The sequence below is a fragment of the Anabrus simplex genome, chromosome 1, assembly GCF_040414725.1.
Source record: "Anabrus simplex isolate iqAnaSimp1 chromosome 1, ASM4041472v1, whole genome shotgun sequence".
Taxonomy (NCBI): domain Eukaryota; kingdom Metazoa; phylum Arthropoda; class Insecta; order Orthoptera; family Tettigoniidae; genus Anabrus; species Anabrus simplex.
The window spans coordinates 641,538,339-641,558,657 of NC_090265.1; the positions used below are offsets into that span (position 1 = coordinate 641,538,339).

The window sequence follows — 20,319 nt, forward strand, 5'->3', positions numbered from 1 at the left end:
GAATGGAAAACCACGGAAAACCATGCTCAAGACAGCCGACGGAAATTAAAAGTGTTTAAAGAATGAAAGCAACAAGGAATTAACATCGACATTTAAATTAAAAGAACAATGGCGTCTGCTCGCCATCGGTCTAGGAGGACTGCAAACCTGGCTAACAGAGAATAGTCTTACAGCTACAGTACATGCATCATCTGAGAGTTCGTAATGGATATTCATGTTCTTAATAAACGTAAAAATCTTGGTGCAGCCTTCCCAGCACCATCTAGGCCAACCGCCGCTGTTAAAGCCTGAACAAGATACGGAATTTATATTAAAGGCGTGTGCATATTATCAGAATAATAGTCTTTTCGTGATAGTTATTAGGTTTTAAAGCACATTCATTATATATCTATATATATAAAATAACAGTTTTGTCTGTACATTGCTCAGAATTTGAAAATAATGCTATTTCTGTATCGGTCATGTCCACAGTAACAAGGAAATGCACTTTTTACTTTTCCGTAATTTCTGTCTGTCTGTCTGTATGTATGTATGTATGTATGTATGTATGTATGTATGTATGTATGTATGTATGTATGTATGTATGTATGTATGTATGTATGTATGTACACGCGTCACTAGAAAACGGCTAAAGAGAATTTAATGAAAATCGGTATGCAAAGTCGGGGAGTCAGTTGCTACAATCTAAGTCATAAATAATTTTATTCACGCCGATAGAAATGGTAGTTTAGGGGAAGGCATAAATTTAATTTTCAAATATTAATGTTATTAGTGTTCCTATCTGAATAAAAATTGGTGTTCAAAATCGGGGAATAAGTCGCAATATAATATAGGCTATGAATAATTTTATTCAAGCTGAATGAAACGGTAGTTTAGGGGAAGGCCTACAATTTAATTATTAAATATTTACGTCATTAGGGGTCCTGTCTCATTAAAAACTGGTATAAAAAGTCGGAGAATGAGCTACTACAATATGGGCTATAAATCATTTTATTCACGCTGAATGAAATGGTAGTTTAGGGGAAGGCCTAAAATTTAATTCTCAAATATTTATATTATTAGTGGTCGTATCGATAAATACTACATAACCAAAGTTATATAGAATTAAATTTCCGATCATTTATGCCTTATACATTTTTACCGTACCGGTTATGATAACACATATATTCATGAATTTATATTTTCGTTGCTAAGTCCATATCGACGCCGAGCCACGAGAAAATGGCTTAACAGAATTTAATGAAAATCGGTATATAGAGTCGGGAAATAAGAAACTACAGTCTAAGCTATAAACAATTTTATTCACCCTGGATGAAATTGTAGTTTAGGGGAAGGCGCATAGAGTTTAATTTTTAAATATCTGTGTTTTTGGTCCTATCAAAAAGTACCACATAACAAAAGTTACAGAGAATACAATTTCTGATCATTTATGTTTTACTCAGTTTTATCGTACCGACTATGATGAATGGTATTTCAGGGTCGGAAGAAAACTAAATGTGAAGGCCTACAATATCGAAAGAGCATAACATTGATCAACAATAACATTACATTGACCACATTTTGTTGTAATGTTATTTGTCTCCTAAGCTGCCTCTCAACTTTGATACATGGGATTACTGCTTCATACCGAGTATAATAGCCTGACTGAATATTGGCGGGAAATAGCCTGGGAGTTAGAAAGCTTTATTCTATAGCTTTCTTCTATAGAAGGCAGTTTGAGTTTAGGAAAGGTTATTCCACTAAAGCCCAACTTGTAGGATTCCAGCAAGATATAGCAGATATCCTCGATTAGGAGGTTAATTGGACTGTATTGTGATTGACCTGTCTAAGGCATTTGATAGGGTAGATCATGGGAGACTACTGGCAAAAATGAGTGCAATTGGACTTGACAAAAGAGTGACTGAATGGGTGGCTCTGTTTCTAGAAGATAGAACTCGGAGAATTAGAGTAGGTGAAGTTTTATCTGTCCCTGTAAAAATTAAGAGGGAAATTCCTCAAGGCAGTATTATTGGACCTTTATGTTTTCTTATATATATCACTGAAATGTGTAAAGAAGTCGAATCAGAGGTAAGGCTTTTCGCAGATGATGTTATTCTGTACAGAGTAATAAATAAGTTACAAGATTGTGAGCAACTGCAAAATGACCTCGATAATGTTGTGAGATGGATAGTAGGCAATGGTATGATGATAAATGGGGATAAAAGTCAGGTTGTGAGTTTCACAAATAGGAAAAGTCCTTTCAGTTTTAATTACTGCGTTGATGGGGTGAAAGTTCTCTTTGGGGATCAATGTAAATACCTAGGTATTAATATAAGGAAAGATCTTCATTGGGGTAATCACATAAATATGATTGTAAATAAAGGGCACAGATCTCTGCACATGGTAATGAGAGTATTTAGGGGTTGTAATAAGGATGTAAAGGAGAGAGCATATTTGTCTCTGGTGAGACCCCAATTAGAGTATGGTTCCAGTGTATGGGACCCTTACCAGGAATACTTGATTCAGGAACTGGAAAAAATCCAAAGAAAAGCAGCTCGATTTGTTGTGGGCGATTTCCGACAAAAGAGTAGCGTTACAAAAATGTTGCTAAATTTGGGCTGGGAAGACTTGGGAAAAAGGAGACGAGCTGCTCGACTAAGTGGTATGTTCCGAGCTGTCAGTGGAGAGATGGCGTGGGAGGACATCAATAGACGAATAAGTTTGGATGGTGTCCTTAAAAGTAGGAAATATCACAATATGAAGATAAAGTTGGAATTCAAGAGGACGAATTGGGGCAAATATTCGTTTATAGGAAGGGGAGTTAGGGATTGGAATAACTTACCAAAGGAGATGTTCAATAAATATCCAATTTATTTGCAATCATTTAAGAAAAGGCTAGGAAAACAACAGATAGGGAATCTGCCACTGGGCGACTGCCCTAAATGCAGATCAGTAGTGATTGATAGTGATTGATTGATTGATTGATTGATGCCATTTTCTGGTTCATACATTTTCTGATACAGCTGGTACGTAACACGCTGGTTCTTGATAGTATTCCAGTTATTCAATCCCTACTCTAACGTGCTGTTTTGAATGAGCAGGCAGAGGCTGACTTAGTAGCAGTGGTAGTAGTAGTATGGCCTGGTCTAGAATATCAATTTAGGCCTATTCCAAATTATAGCACCACAGTTCACTAAATAACTTAAAATTCAACCCTGAAAAGAGCCGTTTCTTAAGAAAAGCTTCTTATTCTTATTCTTCACTTTTATTAAATTCTACTTTCATTTTATTCCAAATTTTCAGTGAATAGGAGGTTTTACTCTGGCTTGGAGGAAAGATATTTCCGCCGCCAGTGTAGTGAATTGATATTTTCCGACTTATCGGGTACTCCTAGGAAACAGATTAGTGAAAGGGCATATTTTATGCCTGGGAGTCTCCAATATTCGATCCTCTCCCCGCCGAAGTAAGACGAAGATTGTTCACGAATCACGGCTGTCTGCAGGTTGGTCATTCCAGCTCTGGAACTTTGAACTCTTAGATCGGCAGTGTAGTTCTGTTCGTTAAAAGTGAGAAAATGTGTGGTGTTTCATTTGATCGAGTATTCCATATGAAAGCATTGCTTTTAAACACGTCATTCCTACTGACGACATTGTAATGTATGTTCATTTCAGTTGGGAAAACCACTAAGACAGTCTTTCTGAGGATGTAAAAAGGCAGGTGGAGAGTGGGTGTCTACCATTATAATGAAACATCCCCAACCTGATTGTGACTGAAGGTATGCAAGCGGGTCTACCATTACAGTGAAAATTCCCTAACTCAGTCTTCATATGAGAAAAATGTTTGTTGACTTCCCCGTTGCGTTTCTAGGGTAACGTTAAGAGCTATGCAATTTAATACAATCTTGCTCACAAGGCGTACACTAGAATTCCGTGTACAATGTAGGATTCCGTAGCGAAGCACGGGTACATCAGCTAGTATATATATATATATTACATACAGTTCCTTTTAGTAGCACACTCTGTCCATTCTGTTTTCCTTTATAACTAATGGATATTCTTTATAAAGGTCCTTAAACATCTTCCAGATTTCTTCAGCAGGGTGTCATACGTCTATGATGTTTTCCAATTCTGGGTGTAATTACCTTTTTCTTCATACTTGCCTCATGACCCATTACAGATGTGTTAGGAGTCTCGGCTGTTCAAGGAAATGTTTATACATTGTTTTCTTCCAGAAATGTATTGATAGAGGTGGAGATGTAATGAGCAGGCGAGATATAAGGAGTGAGAGGTTGACACATGAACTGGGAGGCTGCCCCACCTCTACATACTTACCGCCACTCACTACTGTCTACGCGATGCTTAAATGAGCAAACGTTGCATCCCAAAATAGGCACTAAATGTACGACTGGGCATCTAATTTTAATATGGCTCAATAAAGCATTCCTCCTGAAGTCGTTGTACCAAATCTCAATCAGATTGGAGACTTACAGATGGAAGGGATTCCTTGTCAGCTAGGACAACAAGTTTCGTAGCAATAATCGCTAGATTTTTTCACTTGTCTTACTATCTAACGTTCCTCCCTGAAGTTGAAAAATTTTCCTCCCACTTACTTTTTTATTTTTTACTAGCAAATGCACCCGTGCTTCGCTTCGCTATTCCACATTGTATACGGATTTCTACGCAAATTGCTGTACACAGAGTGAGTAATATTATATTATATTTCATGTCTCTTAGCGCTATCCGCCATACGTTGTTAGCGATGTAAGGTGCGCGTTGAGAAGATTTTTTTAAATGAAAATGGCAGGCCACGTTTCGTACCGCAATTCAGGACCGAGTTTGGGGGTTTCTATTATAACGGCAGGCTCAATCGCCTACTGCCATTCACAGTGGAGATATGGAGTTTCCATTATAAAGACAGGCACCTATCCCTAATGCGAGTCAGAATAGAGTTGGGGATTTTCATTACAATCTAGAAATGCAGCTCTATCTAAAGCTAAAAACGAAGTGGATGTATTGCAAAAACGAAATGTCCCTCACTAAATGTTGATGATCTGAGTTACGGATTTAAGAAAGCGGTAACAGAGGAAAAATTTAGGCGCATGAATCCTTAAATATGAAGATGACTTACAGTCTTACTACTTAAGCCTAAAGAGGCAAGGAAGAGGCAAAAAATAAAAGGAGATAACAGAAGTAGAAGAGAAATACAGTAACATTTATAGCAGATGCCATAAAACAGCTTAAGGTGGGAAATAATGGCCTACAGTCCACAGTACTGTTGAAATATGAACAGTCTTCCTTAGTGCTATTCGAAGACGATTGTAACCTCGAAGGGTATTCCGCAAACACCCCGCAGATTGGTAGCTTGGCGTCTCTCCGGACTTCTACCCAACGTACAACCACGAATTTACAGGAATAATGACGAAAATGGCATTACGTTACTTGCCTGCTGGCAAGCAATCTTTTCAGTGATTTTTAAATGATATGCAGATCTAAACGTGCTCCTAGATGAGTATACTCTAAATATGAAGGTTGGTCGAGATCTGTTCAGCCGTTTAGCCGTGATGGTGGGACAAATAGACAGACACGAAAGCTGAAAAACACTGATACGGTCTTGAGTTGACCTAAACCGGACAAATAACTGAAAAATTGACAAAATAAACGAAATTACAGATAGCGGACCTCATACAACTTTATTTATATACTGTATATAACGCTGCGTGTACATTTATATTGAACCATTTTGTTCATGACTTGGTATGCGATATTTAACGCAATTGTAATATTGCGCAATATGACGCCAAGCGTAATGGCGCCAAACTGTATAGAACGTGGGAGCTTGGATGTGGTTCCCTAGGAAGGATGTGACCATGTATGAGTGAAATAGAAGATGTGCTGGAGGAGGAAAGGGAGATAACAATTTTGTTTTGGGAAGTACTATGCCACCTTAACAGCATTTAACGCGGGAAGAGACAGGTTTACCACGTCACGGGAATCGAGTGATATCTCATCTCCCTGAGGGTTTTTCGGGATAATAAAACGATGAAAATAATCTCCAGAATTTTGTGAACATGATGGTATGTCTAACGCCATTAATATATGACAAATTCGATAAATCTATATTAATACAACCACCGTGGGAAGCAGTCAATTAGCTGCATACCAATCTCAAGAATGTTTGTCGGGAGTTTACCCTGCGTGGCTGCACTTTTTGCTCTCTATAAAAGCTGGAAGATTCGGAGGGAGGCGTCTCATTCAACTGCAAGATTGCTGCCAGTGCGTGTCGCATGTATCTTTGTCTTGATTATCGCGCCATAAACCTTTGTTTGAAAAAAAGACTACATTTGAGCATTCGCACTAACTTTATTCTGTAATCAAGTGATTTGAATAACGGTTTCATCATGAGATTAGATTTGGATCTTATCAAAGTGCGGTCATGTATCTATAATAGTTCAACCATGAACTTTGTTAGCTGTATAGACTTCTTCACAGAAGCGGCATTGGTAGGCACACAGTGAGATGCTGACCGGTAGTAGGAATTGAACTACGAACTGAAATCATCTAGATGGTTTTGGACTGGCGCACATGTGTGGTTGAGTTAAAATAATAATTTAGCTCGACAAATAAGGCTACGAACTCATATTCAGTAAAGTAGGCCTGCACACAGATCCGTGCATTGTTCGCTATTATATATAAACTATGACTTTAGCTTCACCAAGCTTGTAACCTATCTGTTACACTCTAGAAACGAAGTTTAAATGACGTTTGTGCTGTGCGGTTAAATAACTGAGTATTTTATTCCAGTATTTCCTGTAACGACTTTCGAGACCATGGGTACGCGAACTTCAAGTAGAGCGTCAAGAAGATGCCTGTGATGGACCTACCTGGAGACATCAGTACGCGAGGATCGACCATGGACAACGTCTTCATCATGTCTGGCTAAACGGCATAGCCGGGTCTCAATAGAGAGCAGAGGGTCGCCTAAAATGAGCTAAATGAACCAAAGTGTTAGCATGTGCTAGGATTAGTGACGTTACGCAGAAAGTTGATTAGTTATGTGAATACCAGTTAGTTAAGCCCTTTGGCAAATAGGATAAGATTAAAATCATGTCGCATGAGCCCATCAGGCTATTTATTAAGATAATTTTAAAGTTATTAAAGCTCCTAAAGTATATGGTTAATCATTTTTGGACTTGTACAGTTTGTTGTATTATATTACGGGTGATAGGGGTGTTAGGAGTAACTTAAGATGGTTTCTTTTAGGTTATGGTAGAACATTCCTTAGGTACGGTAACACATAATTTTGCTGTAAAATAGAATTAACAAAAGGAATCTTGTCATTCTCAGTCATCGGGAAGGATAGAAAGGTCAAGTTAGTGTAGAATTTTCATGGTGCACGCGCATGATTTATCTGCATGTTTTCATTATGATTAAAGTCTACTGAGGAGACTGATACCACGTTGTAAGTAACGTCGTCAAAATTTTTGACCGAGTTTCACACTACCAAGCACTAGAATCGAACCGCGGTCTTGAGGGCATGATGTTGCGTCATATATGAGTAGCGCGATGTTTCTGTGAGGAAATAGTACGTGATGGAACTTCAGTTAAGTGAAATTAGACCCAAGAACGGTCTGATAATTGAGCTTGATATTTAGAAGAGAATTGATTCCTTGCTTGTGGCAAAAAGATGTGTAAAAGCATAAATGTTCGTCGTGGCAACATGAAAAATGAAGGCCCTTGTCTGGTTAGTGCGAGCAGAAAGGTAGTGGAAGCTAGGTCACTGGGGTTTGTTTACAATTTTTTGTTCGTCTGGGAGCTCTCTCACCCTCCCGTTTTCGTAGGTCGTTGACCCTAGGGAGTGAACGCCCATTTTTAAAAGCCGCATGCTGTAATTTGTTCCTTTCCTTTCCAGATTAGATATTTATGTAACAGAGGTTTCTTTTGCCTGTCAATATCTGTGTGTAGATAGTGGGTGATATTCTAATGTTTTATTTGAATTTATGTTTTATCGTTAGATTGTCTGGTAAGCGTGAAGATTACCCAGGGGTAGTGAGTTCAAAACTCATCCAGATTAGTGGAATCGTGCCACAAGTAACTTCTGTGTTTTTTGGTTGGGTTTTTAACTTGGTTTTATTTTCATGTTTTTGTTGTAAATATGTCCCGGATGCAAGAGAATTTATGTGTTAAAATATTTTCTGCGAAACGTTGGTAATCCTAGTTCAATAATTATGTTATAGGTCCAACGGTGTTGTACACTGGGGACCTGGTTACTATCTCACGTCCAGTGAAAATTCGATCATCACCACTCAAGTTATTGTGTAAGCCATCCTTGGCATTTTCTGCACCATGAGTGCACCATGTTGTAAATATTGCTGTTCTTTATTTTAATTAAATAATTGACTGTGCTTTCGTCAATTAAATAGTTCTAATTTCACGAAGTTCCTCATTTATAATAATAATAATACAGTAGAATACCTGTCCTATCACACACTCGAGTTCTCTCCGGCTGCTAGTTCGGTGCATTTTGATTTCTGTGGCGAGGTAAGCAGGTAAGTTACTTACGGCCACCATTTTTTTCTGTGATTTATCCATTTACTGAAGCCCTAAAGGGTATACTATCTACTGTTTATAAAACACAATGCACAGTTGCAGGACTCCTGTTTATAAGTTCACCAATTTTTTGGAGTGACATTCCTCTCTTATTATGATAAAACATCAGTTTTCTTCCTTCTTTTGCAGACTGTCCTCTTTAACGCCACATAATAGCACTGGAACTTATGTGTATTTCACAACTAACCACAACAACGTGACTGTGGCGTCGAAAAACAAACACACAGCATATATCCTGCCCTCTTACCTGCACGTGAAGAACTGTATGATTTTCATATTGACGTACCCCAGCAATATATAGACAAATAATCTGTTATATCTTGCTAAATTCACGGATACGCTAACTAGCCTGCGGTGATTTAATAATTCAATTTAGTGTTCCACACATAAAATGCGAACATAAATTATTGTCCACATTTCTATTCATAAATACACTGACTGACAGAGCAAATGCAACACCAAGAAGGAGTGGTTCGAAAGGGATGAAAGTTGGGGAAAAAACAGAGACGGCACGGACGAATAATTGATGTTTATTTCAAACCGATATGCAGGTTACACAATGCGCACGGCATCGACTCAGTAGGATGTAGGACCACCGCGAGCGGCGATGCACGCAGAAACACGTCGAGGTACAGAGTCAATAAGAGTGCGGATGGTGTCCTGAGGGATGGTTCTCCATTCTCTGTCAACCATTTGCCACAGTTGGTCGTCCGTACGAGGCTGGGGCAGAGTTTGCAAACGGCGTCCAATGAGATCCCACACGTGTTCGATTGGTGAGAGATCCGGAGAGTACGCTGGCCACGGAAGCATCTGTACACCTCGTAGAGCCTGTTGGGAGATGCGAGCAGTGTGTGGGCGGGCATTATCCTGCTGAAACAGAGCATTGGGCAGCCCCTGAAGGTACGGGAGTGCCACCGGCCGCAGCACATGCTGCACGTAGCGGTGGGCATTTAACGTGCCTTGAATACGCACTAGAGGTGACGTGGAATCATACGCAATAGCGCCCCAAACCATGATGCCGCGTTGTCTAGCGGTAGGGCGCTCTACAGTTACTGCCGGATTTGACCTTTCTCCACGCCGACGCCACACTCGTCTGCGGTGACTATCACTGACAGAACAGAAGCGTGACTCATCGGAGAACACGACGTTCCGCCATTCCCACCTTCCAAGTCGCTCTAGCCCGGCACCATGCCAGGCGTGCACGTCTATGCTGTGGAGTCAATGGTAGTCTTCTGAGCGGACGCCGGGAGTGCAGGCCTCCTTCAACCAATCGACGGGAAATTGTTCTGGTCGATATTGGAACAGCCAGGGTGTCTTGCACATGCTGAAGAATGACGGTTGAGGTGGCGTGCGGGGCTGCCACCGCTTGGCGGCGGATGCGCCGATCCTCGTGTGCTGACGTCACTCGGGCTGCGCCTGGACCCCTCGCACGTGCCACATGTCCCTGCGCCAACCATCTTCGCCACAGGCGCTGCACCGTGGACACATCCCTATGGGTATCGGCTGCGATTTGACGAAGCGACCAACCTGCCCTTCTCAGCCCGATCACCATACCTCTCGTAAAGTCGTCTGTCTGCTGGATATGCCTCCGTTGACGGCGGCCTGGCATTCTTAGCTATACACGTGTCCTGTGGCACACGACAACACGTTCTACAATGACTGTCGGCTGAGAAATCACGGTACGAAGTGGGCCATTCGCCAACGCCGTGTCCCATTTATCGTTCGCTACGTGCGCAGCACAGCGGCGCATTTCACATCATGAGCATACCTCAGTGACGTCAGTCTACCCTGCAATTGGCATAAAGTTCTGACCACTCCTCCTTGGTGTTGCATTTGCTCTGTCAGTCAGTGTACATACTAGTTACAGTGGTGTATGAGTTTCACTTTGACTCAATGTAAATGTCACGAATACTTCACACCTCTTGTATCTTTCATAGTAAGACAACAACAAAACAAGAAAACGTGAATGCATATATCAAACGTGGACGATTTGTGTCGCGGAGAATCAGAATTACATTACTTCAATTTAAAATAAAAAAACTCACCCTATTTTTATTGATTTAATCTCTTTCCCCAGGGTTGGTTTTACGGCCGGACTCGGCGAGGGATCCCACCTCTACCGCCTCAAGGGCAGTGTCCTGGAGCGTTAGGCATTTGGTCCGGGTGATACAATTGGGGATGATGACTAGTACCTCCTCCAGGCGGCTTCACCTGCTATGCTGAGCAGGGACTTTGTGAGGGATGAGCAAGGAACGGGGAAGGAGGCGACCGTGGCCTTAAGTTAGATACTATCCCACAATTTTCTGGAGAAGAAGTGGCGGACCACGGAAAACCTCTTCGAGGATGGCTAAGGAGGGAATCGAACCCACCCCCTCTAATAAGCTGACCTATCGAGGATGAGTGGACCCCATTCCAGCCCTCGTACCACTTTTCAAATTTCGTGGCAGAGCCGGGAATCGAACCCGGGCGTCAAGGGGATGGCAGCTAATCACACTAACCACTAACACAAATTCACCATAATATGAAGTAACATATTGTACAGCCCCTAAAATGTAAAAGATCATTTTGCTCGACAGTTGCGTCAAAAGGTATTCCCTTGCACATAATGCGAGTGCCATCGCAACATGCTCCTTGTCCCTTCTTTATCTACGTCAGGGCCTCTCAAACGCCCAAAATCTCACGCGTGCAAACAGCGGCTCAGAGTTCCTGTCCACAGTGCATCGGTCCCACTCGGGTCCGCTCGGACCAATGCTTCGTCTCTGGGCTACTCGGCTAAGGTCGGATCAACTTAGCTCGGATTTGGAACGCTACGGAGCAAGTGAGGAAGAGAGAGACAGGGGGAGCGAGCGAGACAGGCGTGGGGAAAGAGAGAGACAGCGCTATTGCTCCAAATCGAGGAGTGGGGGTCTGCACTCTGGTCAACCAAGCGAAGTCGTCTTTTGCACCGTGCACAGTGCATGCACCAGGCGCATGTACCCTGAGAGGCCCTGCTCTACGTTATGCAGGTTACGAGGGAGCTGGCCGTCAAACTAGCCACGGTAGAACAGCCTGGCCTTAGACTGACGATGAGTCGATGTCAGTGGTTAAATGCGAACATACTGCGTCCATTTGAAAAAAAAAAAAGAGTTTCTGTCTATAAACACAGGCAGTATTATTGGACCTTTATGTTTCCTTATATGTATAAATGATATGAGTAAAGATGTGGAACCAGAGGTAAGGCTTTTTGCGGATGATGTTATTCTGTATAGAGTAATAAATCAGTTACAAGATTGTGAACTGCAAAATGACCTCGATAATGTTATGAGATGGACAGTAGGCAATGGTATGATGATAAACGGGGTTAAAAGGCAGGTTGTGAGTTTCACAAATAGGAAAAATCCTCTCTGTTTAAATTACTGCGCTGATGGGGTGAAAGTTCCTTTTGGGGATCATTGTAAGTATCTAGGTGTTAATATAAGGAAAGATTTTATTTCGGGTAATCACATGAATGGGATTGTAAATAAAGTGTACAGATCTCTGTGCATGGTTATGAGGGTTTTTAGGGGTTGTAATAAGGATGTAGAGTAGAGGGCATATAAGTCACTCGTAAGACCCCAACTAGAGTAAGGTTCCAGTGTATGGGACCCTCACCAGGATTTCTTGATTCAAGAACTGAAAAAAAAAATCCAAAGAAAAATCAGCTCGATTTGTTCTTGGTGATTTGTGACAAAAGAGTAGCTTTACAAACATGTTACCGGGCGAGTTGGCCGTGCGCGTAGAGGCGCGCGGCTGTGAGCTTGCATCCGGGAGATAGTAGGTTCGAATCCCACTATCGGCAGCCCTGAAGATGGTTTTCCGTGGTTTCCCATTTTCACACCAGGCAAATGCTGGGGCTGTACCTTAATTAAGGCCACGGCCGCTTCCTTCCAACTCCTAGGCCTTTCCTATCCCATCGTCGCCATAAGACCTATCTGTGTCGGTGCGACGTAAAGCCCCTAGCAAAAAAAAAAAAATGTTGCAATGTTTGGGCTGGGAAGACTTGGGAGAAAGGAGACGTGCTGCTTGACTAAGTGGTATGTTCTGAGCTGTCAGTGGAGAGATGGCTTGGAATGAAATTAGAAGACGAATAAGTTTGAGCGGTGTCTTTAAAAATAGGAGAGATCACAATATGAAGATAAAATTGGAATTCAAGAGGACAAATTGGGGCAAATATTCGTTCATAGGAAGGGGAGTTAGGGATTGGAATAACTTACCAAAGGAGATGTTCAATAAATATCCAATTTCTTTGAAATCATTTAAGAAAAGGCTAGGGAACGACAGATAGGGAATCTGCCACCTGGGCGACTGCCCTAAATGCAGATCAGTATTGATTGATTGAACATAATAAAGGTAATCGATCAAAACTTACGTTTTAGAAATACGTTGACATCTTGGAGCTGTGGAATATTGTCCTCCCTGAAAAGAAAAAGATTATGTTACTTGGTGCTGGTCTGGTGAGCTGCCTTACAGAGTTCTAAGGGAGTCCCCTTAAATTAGTATATAATAATTTCGTGTGGCTATTTCTAGCCGAGTGCAGCCCTTGTAAGGCAGACCTTCCGATGAGGGAGGGCGGCACCTGCCATGTCTAGGTAACTGCGTGTTATTGTGGTGGAGGATAGTGTTATGTGTGGTGTGTGAATTGCTGGGATGTTGGGGACAGCACAAACACCCAGCCCCCGGACCATTGGAATTAACTAATGAAGGTTAAAATCCCCGACCCGGCCGGGGATTGAACCCGGGATCCTCTGAACCGAAGGCCAGTAAGCTGACCATTCAGCCAATGAGTCGGACCCTTAAATTAGTGATACGTATTATATTGTTTCCAGGTGGTTTTATTTGTTGTAATAATAATAATAATAATAATAATAATAATAATAATAATAATAATAATAATAATAATAATAATAATAATAATAATAATAATCTTACCTAAGTATTTTAACGACCTTCTAAACTGTGAAAAACCAGCCAACCCCATCAAGACAAACAAACCAGTGAGCCAAAACCTGCCATCTTCTCCACCAAATCGCGATGAAATCAAACGCCACATAAAGAGACTGAAAATTAACAAGGCTCCTGGTGAAGACTCCATGATTGCGGAACTGTGGAAACATGCCCCGGAAGGAGCAATTGCCATCCTACAGAAAACCATTGTAGTAGATATATGGGAAAGAGAACAACTACCAGAGGACTGGAAGCTAGCTTTCATCCATCCTTTACACAAGAAAGGAAATATAAGAGATGTGAACCATTACCGTAGCATTTATCTTCTGTAAGTAGCCTACAAGATCCCGTCGCTATCAGTCTTTGAAAGACTAGAACAGCAAGTTGAACACAAATTCGGGGAATACCAAGCAGGTTTCCGAAAACGCCGATCAAGTGCAGAACAAATACTTAACCTAAAAACCATAACCATATGCTGAGAGGTCGAACCTATGTATCGACATTATTGTATGGATCAGGAAAGCATACGACTCCATCGACCGTGATGTGTTGCTTAACATACTTGCAGGAATGGGAGTCTATGAGAAACTGCTGGCGATAATAAGGGCAACGCTAACTAATACTAAATCCAAAGTAAAATTGCAAGGATGTCTCTCTGAATCGTTTGAGATCAAGACAGGCGTTCGACAGGGGGATGTACTGTCACCCCTTTCCTTCAACTGCGTACTTGAGAAGGTAATACAGGAGTGGCAAAAGACGTTAAAAGAAACACACCTTTACAAGCCCTTAAGGATTAGGACAAAGAAAAATGGAGTGCAAACAGATTGCTTAGCGCTCGCTGTTGATATAGCCCTGATGACAGAAAATTTCGAAAGTGCAACAGAACAGATCAATGTTTTGAAGGAAGTAGCAGAACAAACAGGTTTGCATATTTCCTTTCAAAAGACAGAAGTAATGTCGAACATCAAAGAAGATACGGCACAACTAAACACAAATATGAAACGATGAAATAAAATTGCGTATATGGCTTTTAGTGCCGGGAGTGTCCGAGAACATGTTTCGTTGGCCAGGTGCAGGTCTCCTGATTTGACGCCCGTAGGCGACCTGATATGAGGATGAAATGATGATGAAGACGATACATACACCCAGTCCCGTGCCAGCAAAATTAACCATTGATGGTTAAGCTTCCCGACCCTGTCGGGAATCGAACATGGGATCCCTGTGACCAAAGGCCAGCACGCTAACCATTTATCCATGGAGCCGGACTACGGAACGATAAACCGTGTTAATAAATTTAAATGCCTTGGGGAATGGATCCAGCAAAATGGACTTGATAGGGAGGCTATAGCACCAAGAATAAAAAAAAAAATGGAAGTCTCTGTCCAAACCATCCGTAATATATACAACAAAAAGTGCTTCTTTCTGAGCACAAAAATTCGTCACTATAGCACTGTCATCAAACCAGTATTTCTGTATGCATCTGAATGCATTATACTGTCCGAGAAATGTTTGCTCGGGGATGAGAGGAAAGAACGAAAGATCCTACACACCATACGTGGCTCAAACTACAAAAATGGCACCTACATTAGAAAATCCAGGCAAGAAATATACTCTAAGACAGAGAAGATCACGGACACAGTGCGTCAAGACAAAGTTCGCTTCTACGGTCATATCCAACGGGTGATCGACTCTCGATGGACGAAGCGTATCTTCAGTATATTTGACTCAAAACCAAAAACGGCAATGCCATGGCACGTTAATGTCAAGAAAGATCTTAAGGAACTGGACATACAAGCAGAAGATGCACAAGACCGACATTTTTTCAGAGCAGCCATCAAGACTTTTGGGACATTCCGGGACGAAAAACGGGCAACGGGTGCTAAATGGACAGAAGAAAGTCGTGCTAAACACAGTGAGTTGATGAAGACGATGTGGATCAAGCGAAAAATGAACAAATGCCAGAATGTAAAGTGAGGCTTATTGTGGACCCTAGCTGGCCGATTAGCGAAGATGAATTAATAATAATAATAATAATAATAATAATAATAATAATAATAATAATAGTGTCAGGCTGAGTGGCTCAGACGGTTGAGGCGCTGGCCTTCTGAACCCAACTTGCCAGGTTCAATCCCGGCCCAGTCCGATGGTATTTGAAGGTGCTCAAATACGTCATCCTCGTGTCGGTACTGGCACGTAAATGAACTGCGGGACAAAATTCTGGCACCTCGGCGTCTCCGAAAACCGTCAAAGTAGTTAGCGGGACGTAAAGCATAATAATAATAATAGTAATAATAATAATACTAATCATAATAATAATAATAATAATAATAATAATAATAATAATAATACACACCGAGCGAGTTGGCGTGCGTTTAGGGGCACGCAGGAATTAGCTAGCATTCGGGAGATAGCGAGTTCGAACTCCACTGTTGGCAGCCCTGAAAATGGTATTCCGTGGTTTCCCGTTTTCACGCCAGGCAAAATCTGGTTGCAAACCACACATTCGTGCAAAGAGCTTAATTAAGGCCACGGCCGCTTCCTTCCAACTTCTAACCCTCGGTTGGAAGAAGTTAAGCAGGATTTACAAGAAATAAAAGGCTACAGACGACACCATAAAAAGTCGTAAACTCTTTGGAATAATAATAATAATAATAATAATAATAATAATAATAATAATAATAATAATAATAATAATAGTACCGCGAGGTACACCCGCCCCGTTGATTCAAACAAAGCGCCTTGAAGCATGCCATCTGATATATGAAGGTCGCAACAACTAGAGCCAACGGCCTTAGCCGTGTTGATACACCGGATCCCGTGAGATCTCCGAAGTTAAGCAACATTGGGCGTGGTCAGGAGTTGGATGGGTTGCCACGCGCTGTTGGTGGGGGGTAAGGGAATGGAGGAGCGGAAAGGAACTGGCCACCCTACCGCACGTAAAATCCGGCTCAGGAACACCTCTGCGGAGGTTCGGACCTGCCTTTGGGCAGAATAACCCTTACCTTACCAACGACTAGAGCAAAAAGTTTGGACTTTTCTCTGCAGATGTCTCTACCAAAAAACAACTTATGTTATGCCCTCTAGTGTGAAGGGGAACTATTAAAATCCTAAAGTAATTTATTTATTTTGAGGTTTCCTAAACTGTGTTGATTATTTTTTGTTTTTGGTGTATTACAGTTTGCAACACTTCTATCTCTGTCCGCCAACTTCAAATATTGACCAATAGAAAATTTTGCATATTTATTTTTTAGCCAATAGGGTCCATCTTGTATCCTTTTGATTATCCAATAAAATTTGGAGGTTTGTCGGCCCTTAGCCCCGAGCACTCTAGAACCTTCCTCTCGGGTATAAAGGGGCTGGCACCGTTTCGAGCCACTTTGTCTTATCGATCGTCCATTCTACTGAGTGTGTGTTAATAGATGAGGCGGGGTCGTCTCGCCCATCATCGAGTATTCCAGCTGATGAAGGTAATGGCAGCCATTTAATAACTATGTGATAGCCTCTGAAAGCTAGCTCGAGGGGAAGGTTTCCAATCTTTAATAGTGTAACCTTAAATTTCCAATCTTCGATAATGTAAATTTCATCTTCTAATGTAAATCTCAAAACTAGCCTAAGAAACTTAGCCGAAATTCGGGAATAGAGAGTGTGACACCCTCTCTAGTTCCCTACCAACTTGATTTTGAGGTAAGTATGAGTTTGAAACCGTTTTCTGTCTGTAGCTTTCCCCTCAGTAGTATAGGCTGTAACTTCGGGCTGAAGCCCAAATAGGCTTTTAATCTTTTTAGTGCAAGTGTCCGTCTTCGCATCGTTTTGATTTTTGGGCCAGTAACTTTAACCTGTGTTTTTGTTCTCCCACAAAGGCGCGGTAGAATGGGTATTAGATACTCCTGTAAAATTCAATCATTTATGTTAAGAGGTTAGACTGTTGAGTGTTTTAGACAGTGAATACTGTTTGAATTGTAAAATGTAGGTTGTGCCTCGAGAGGTCTGGAAAGTGTACATTTTATTGAGCAAAGATGCTCTGGTTGTAAATGTAAAAGTTGAAGGTTGCCTTGAGAAGGCAGTAAGGGTATAAGGTTCGGAGCGCAGTCTCCTAGATAAATTCATAGAGCACAGATGCTCTTTCTATTGTTGTAGAGGTGTTAGTGTAAACATTGAATGGTGCCTTTTGGAAGGCGGTAACGTTGTGGTCTCCTAGATAATTTTGTGGAGCAAAAGGCGCTCTTGGAAGATTGTACGTTGTGAATACTCTGTAAATGAAATTGGGAGACCTGTCTCCTTGACTATTAAGTGGATGGAGCAATAGTGCTCAAGTAACATTAGTAAAGTTGGGAGGTTTAAGCTCATATTGTTAATGGGTAATTTTCTTGATTTTTCTGAGTTCTCCAACGTTGTATCTAAGATAACGAGCTAGTTCTGTACCTGAAATCTTGTTCGGTCGCCGAGCGACTTGTTTGTTAAAATTTAGCATTAAAAAAGCAGGAAAGGAATATAGCTCTGATTTTAACATTTTAAATTAATCTTATGATTGCCTCATATAGACCCATTCCTGCCCGCACCTTCTTTCACCTCTGTCCACCACGGTATCCCCGTAATAATAATAATAATAATAATAATAATAATAATAATAATAATAATAATTTCTTATATGGGAAACAAGATCACGAAGGAAGAGTGCTAGTCGCACCGACACAGATAGGTCTTATGGAGACGATGGGACAGGAAAGGCCTAGGAGTGGGTAGGAAGCGACCGTGGCCTTTATTAAGGTAAAGCCCCAGCATTTGCCTGGTGTGAAAATGGGAAACCACGGAAAACCATTTTCAGGGATGCCGACAGTGGGGTTCGAACCTACTATCTCCCGAATACTGGATACTGGCCGCACTTAAGCGACTGCAGCTATCGAGCTCTGTATCAACATTTTCATCAGGAATATTTGAAGCTTTCGTAATTAAAATACAGATACCTAAACGCACAAAAATACAGAATTTAATTAAAAGGTTATACAGGACCGAAGCTGAATTGAAAATTAATGCATTATATTGCATAATGAACGAAAAATTTATGGTTTAGTAAACTTCAACCTGCCCCCTATTCCCCTTCGACCTGGCGCGAGTAGAACATTTAGAAAGGCTGCCGACGAGCCTAAAAAGGTCGGAAAACTCACCTCGAACTAGCCTGCTATCTCTCCAGACAGCGATAATTTGAATACCCTCTCTACATCACGGTCAAACATGCTTCTAGGCGAGAGAAGAGTTGTGGTGAGGGGGAGGACAGGACTCAACTACCAACTTGTCAGATCGAAGAAGAACCATGGGCTACTAATCTCCCTTACTACATTACGCGCATCTAGTAAAACAGATGAGAAATGTGGGCTGCAGTGAATTCGAAGAGTCACCGTATGTCAGCGGTCCAATGTAAAATCACAGCGGGACTATCAAGTTCGCCGGCACGGTGACAGGGTGGAAGGAATTTCTGTAGTAACACTACTAATTGTCCGCCTCTGTGGTGTAGTGGTTAGTGTGATTAGCTGCCAACCCTCGGCTCTGTCACGAATTTTGAAAAGTGGTACGAGGGCTGGAACGGGCTCCACTCAGCCTCGGGAGGTCAAATGAGTAGAGGTGGGTTCGATTCCCACCTCAGCTATCCTGGAAGTGGTTTTTCGTGGTTTCCTACTTCCCCTCCAGGCAAATGCCGGGATGGTACCTAACTTAAGCCCACGGCCGCTTCCTTCCCTCTTCCTTATCTATCCCTTCCAATCTTCCCATCCCCCCACAAGGCCCCTGTTCATTATAGCTGGTGAAGCCGCCTGGGCGAGGTACCGGTCATTCTCCCCAGTTGTATCCCTCGACCCAATATCTCACACTCCAGGCGGTAGGGGTGGGAACACTCGCTGAATCCGAGGGAAAATCCAACCCTGGAGGGTAAACAGATTAAGAAGAATAACACTACTAATTAATAATGTTGTTGGTTTTACGTCCCACTAACTACTTTTTTGACTGTTTTTGGAGAGGCTGAAGTGCCGGAATGTTGTCCCGGAGGAGTTCCTTTACGTGGTAGAAAATCTACTGACACGAGGCTGTCGTATTTGAGCATCTTCAAATACCCGCGGAACTAAATTTCGGCACCTCAGCGTCTCCGAAAACCGCAAAAGTAATTAGTGGGACGTAAAGCAAATAACATTATTATTATTATTATTATTATTATTATTATTATTATTATTATTATTATTATTATTATTATTATTATCATCTTTATTATTACTTCCCTTTAATCAATGCTTACTTTTTTCTTTCAAACGAGTATGCTTACAATGCTTAATTCGACCACATCCTTACTGTCAGTCAGGAAATTTATCATAATTGGATCAATAATAAGACCAAATTATTACTCTAACCGAAATCTTTGACTTCTAAACAAGCCTTCCGTTACCCTGGTTACGATCAAGATGCCAACAGTTAGGTTAACGGAGCCCGCTCTAGCAAGAATTGGTGATATGACCTAGCTTCACGGCCACAACACGATACTTTGAAATGCATGGTCTTTAGTCTCGCCATCTCCTCCCCAATAGCATCAATGATGGCTGCGTCTCAAGCTCTGGATATGAATCATACGGAATCCACTACATTGCTTAATATTTATTCGTATTTAATACAGAATATCATCATCATCATCTGTTTACCCTCCAGGTTCGGTTTTTCCCTCGGACTTAGCGAGGGATCCCACCTCTACCGCCTCAAGGGCAGTGTCCTGGAGCTTCAGACTCTTGGTCGG

General features: G+C 41.6%; 1 protein-coding gene across 2 annotated transcripts in view; it reads right to left on the bottom strand.

Annotated features, from left to right (window-relative positions):
• Trhn (tryptophan hydroxylase) overlaps nucleotides 1-20,319 on the bottom strand; it is a 177,785-nt gene that overhangs the window by 28,178 nt on the left and 129,288 nt on the right. For both annotated transcript variants that reach the window (XM_067135743.2, XM_067135741.2), the window contains one exon: nucleotides 12,973-13,019. In XM_067135743.2, coding sequence (XP_066991844.1) covers nucleotides 12,973-13,019 — 47 coding nt within the window. The remainder of the gene's footprint in view (nucleotides 1-12,972; nucleotides 13,020-20,319) is intronic.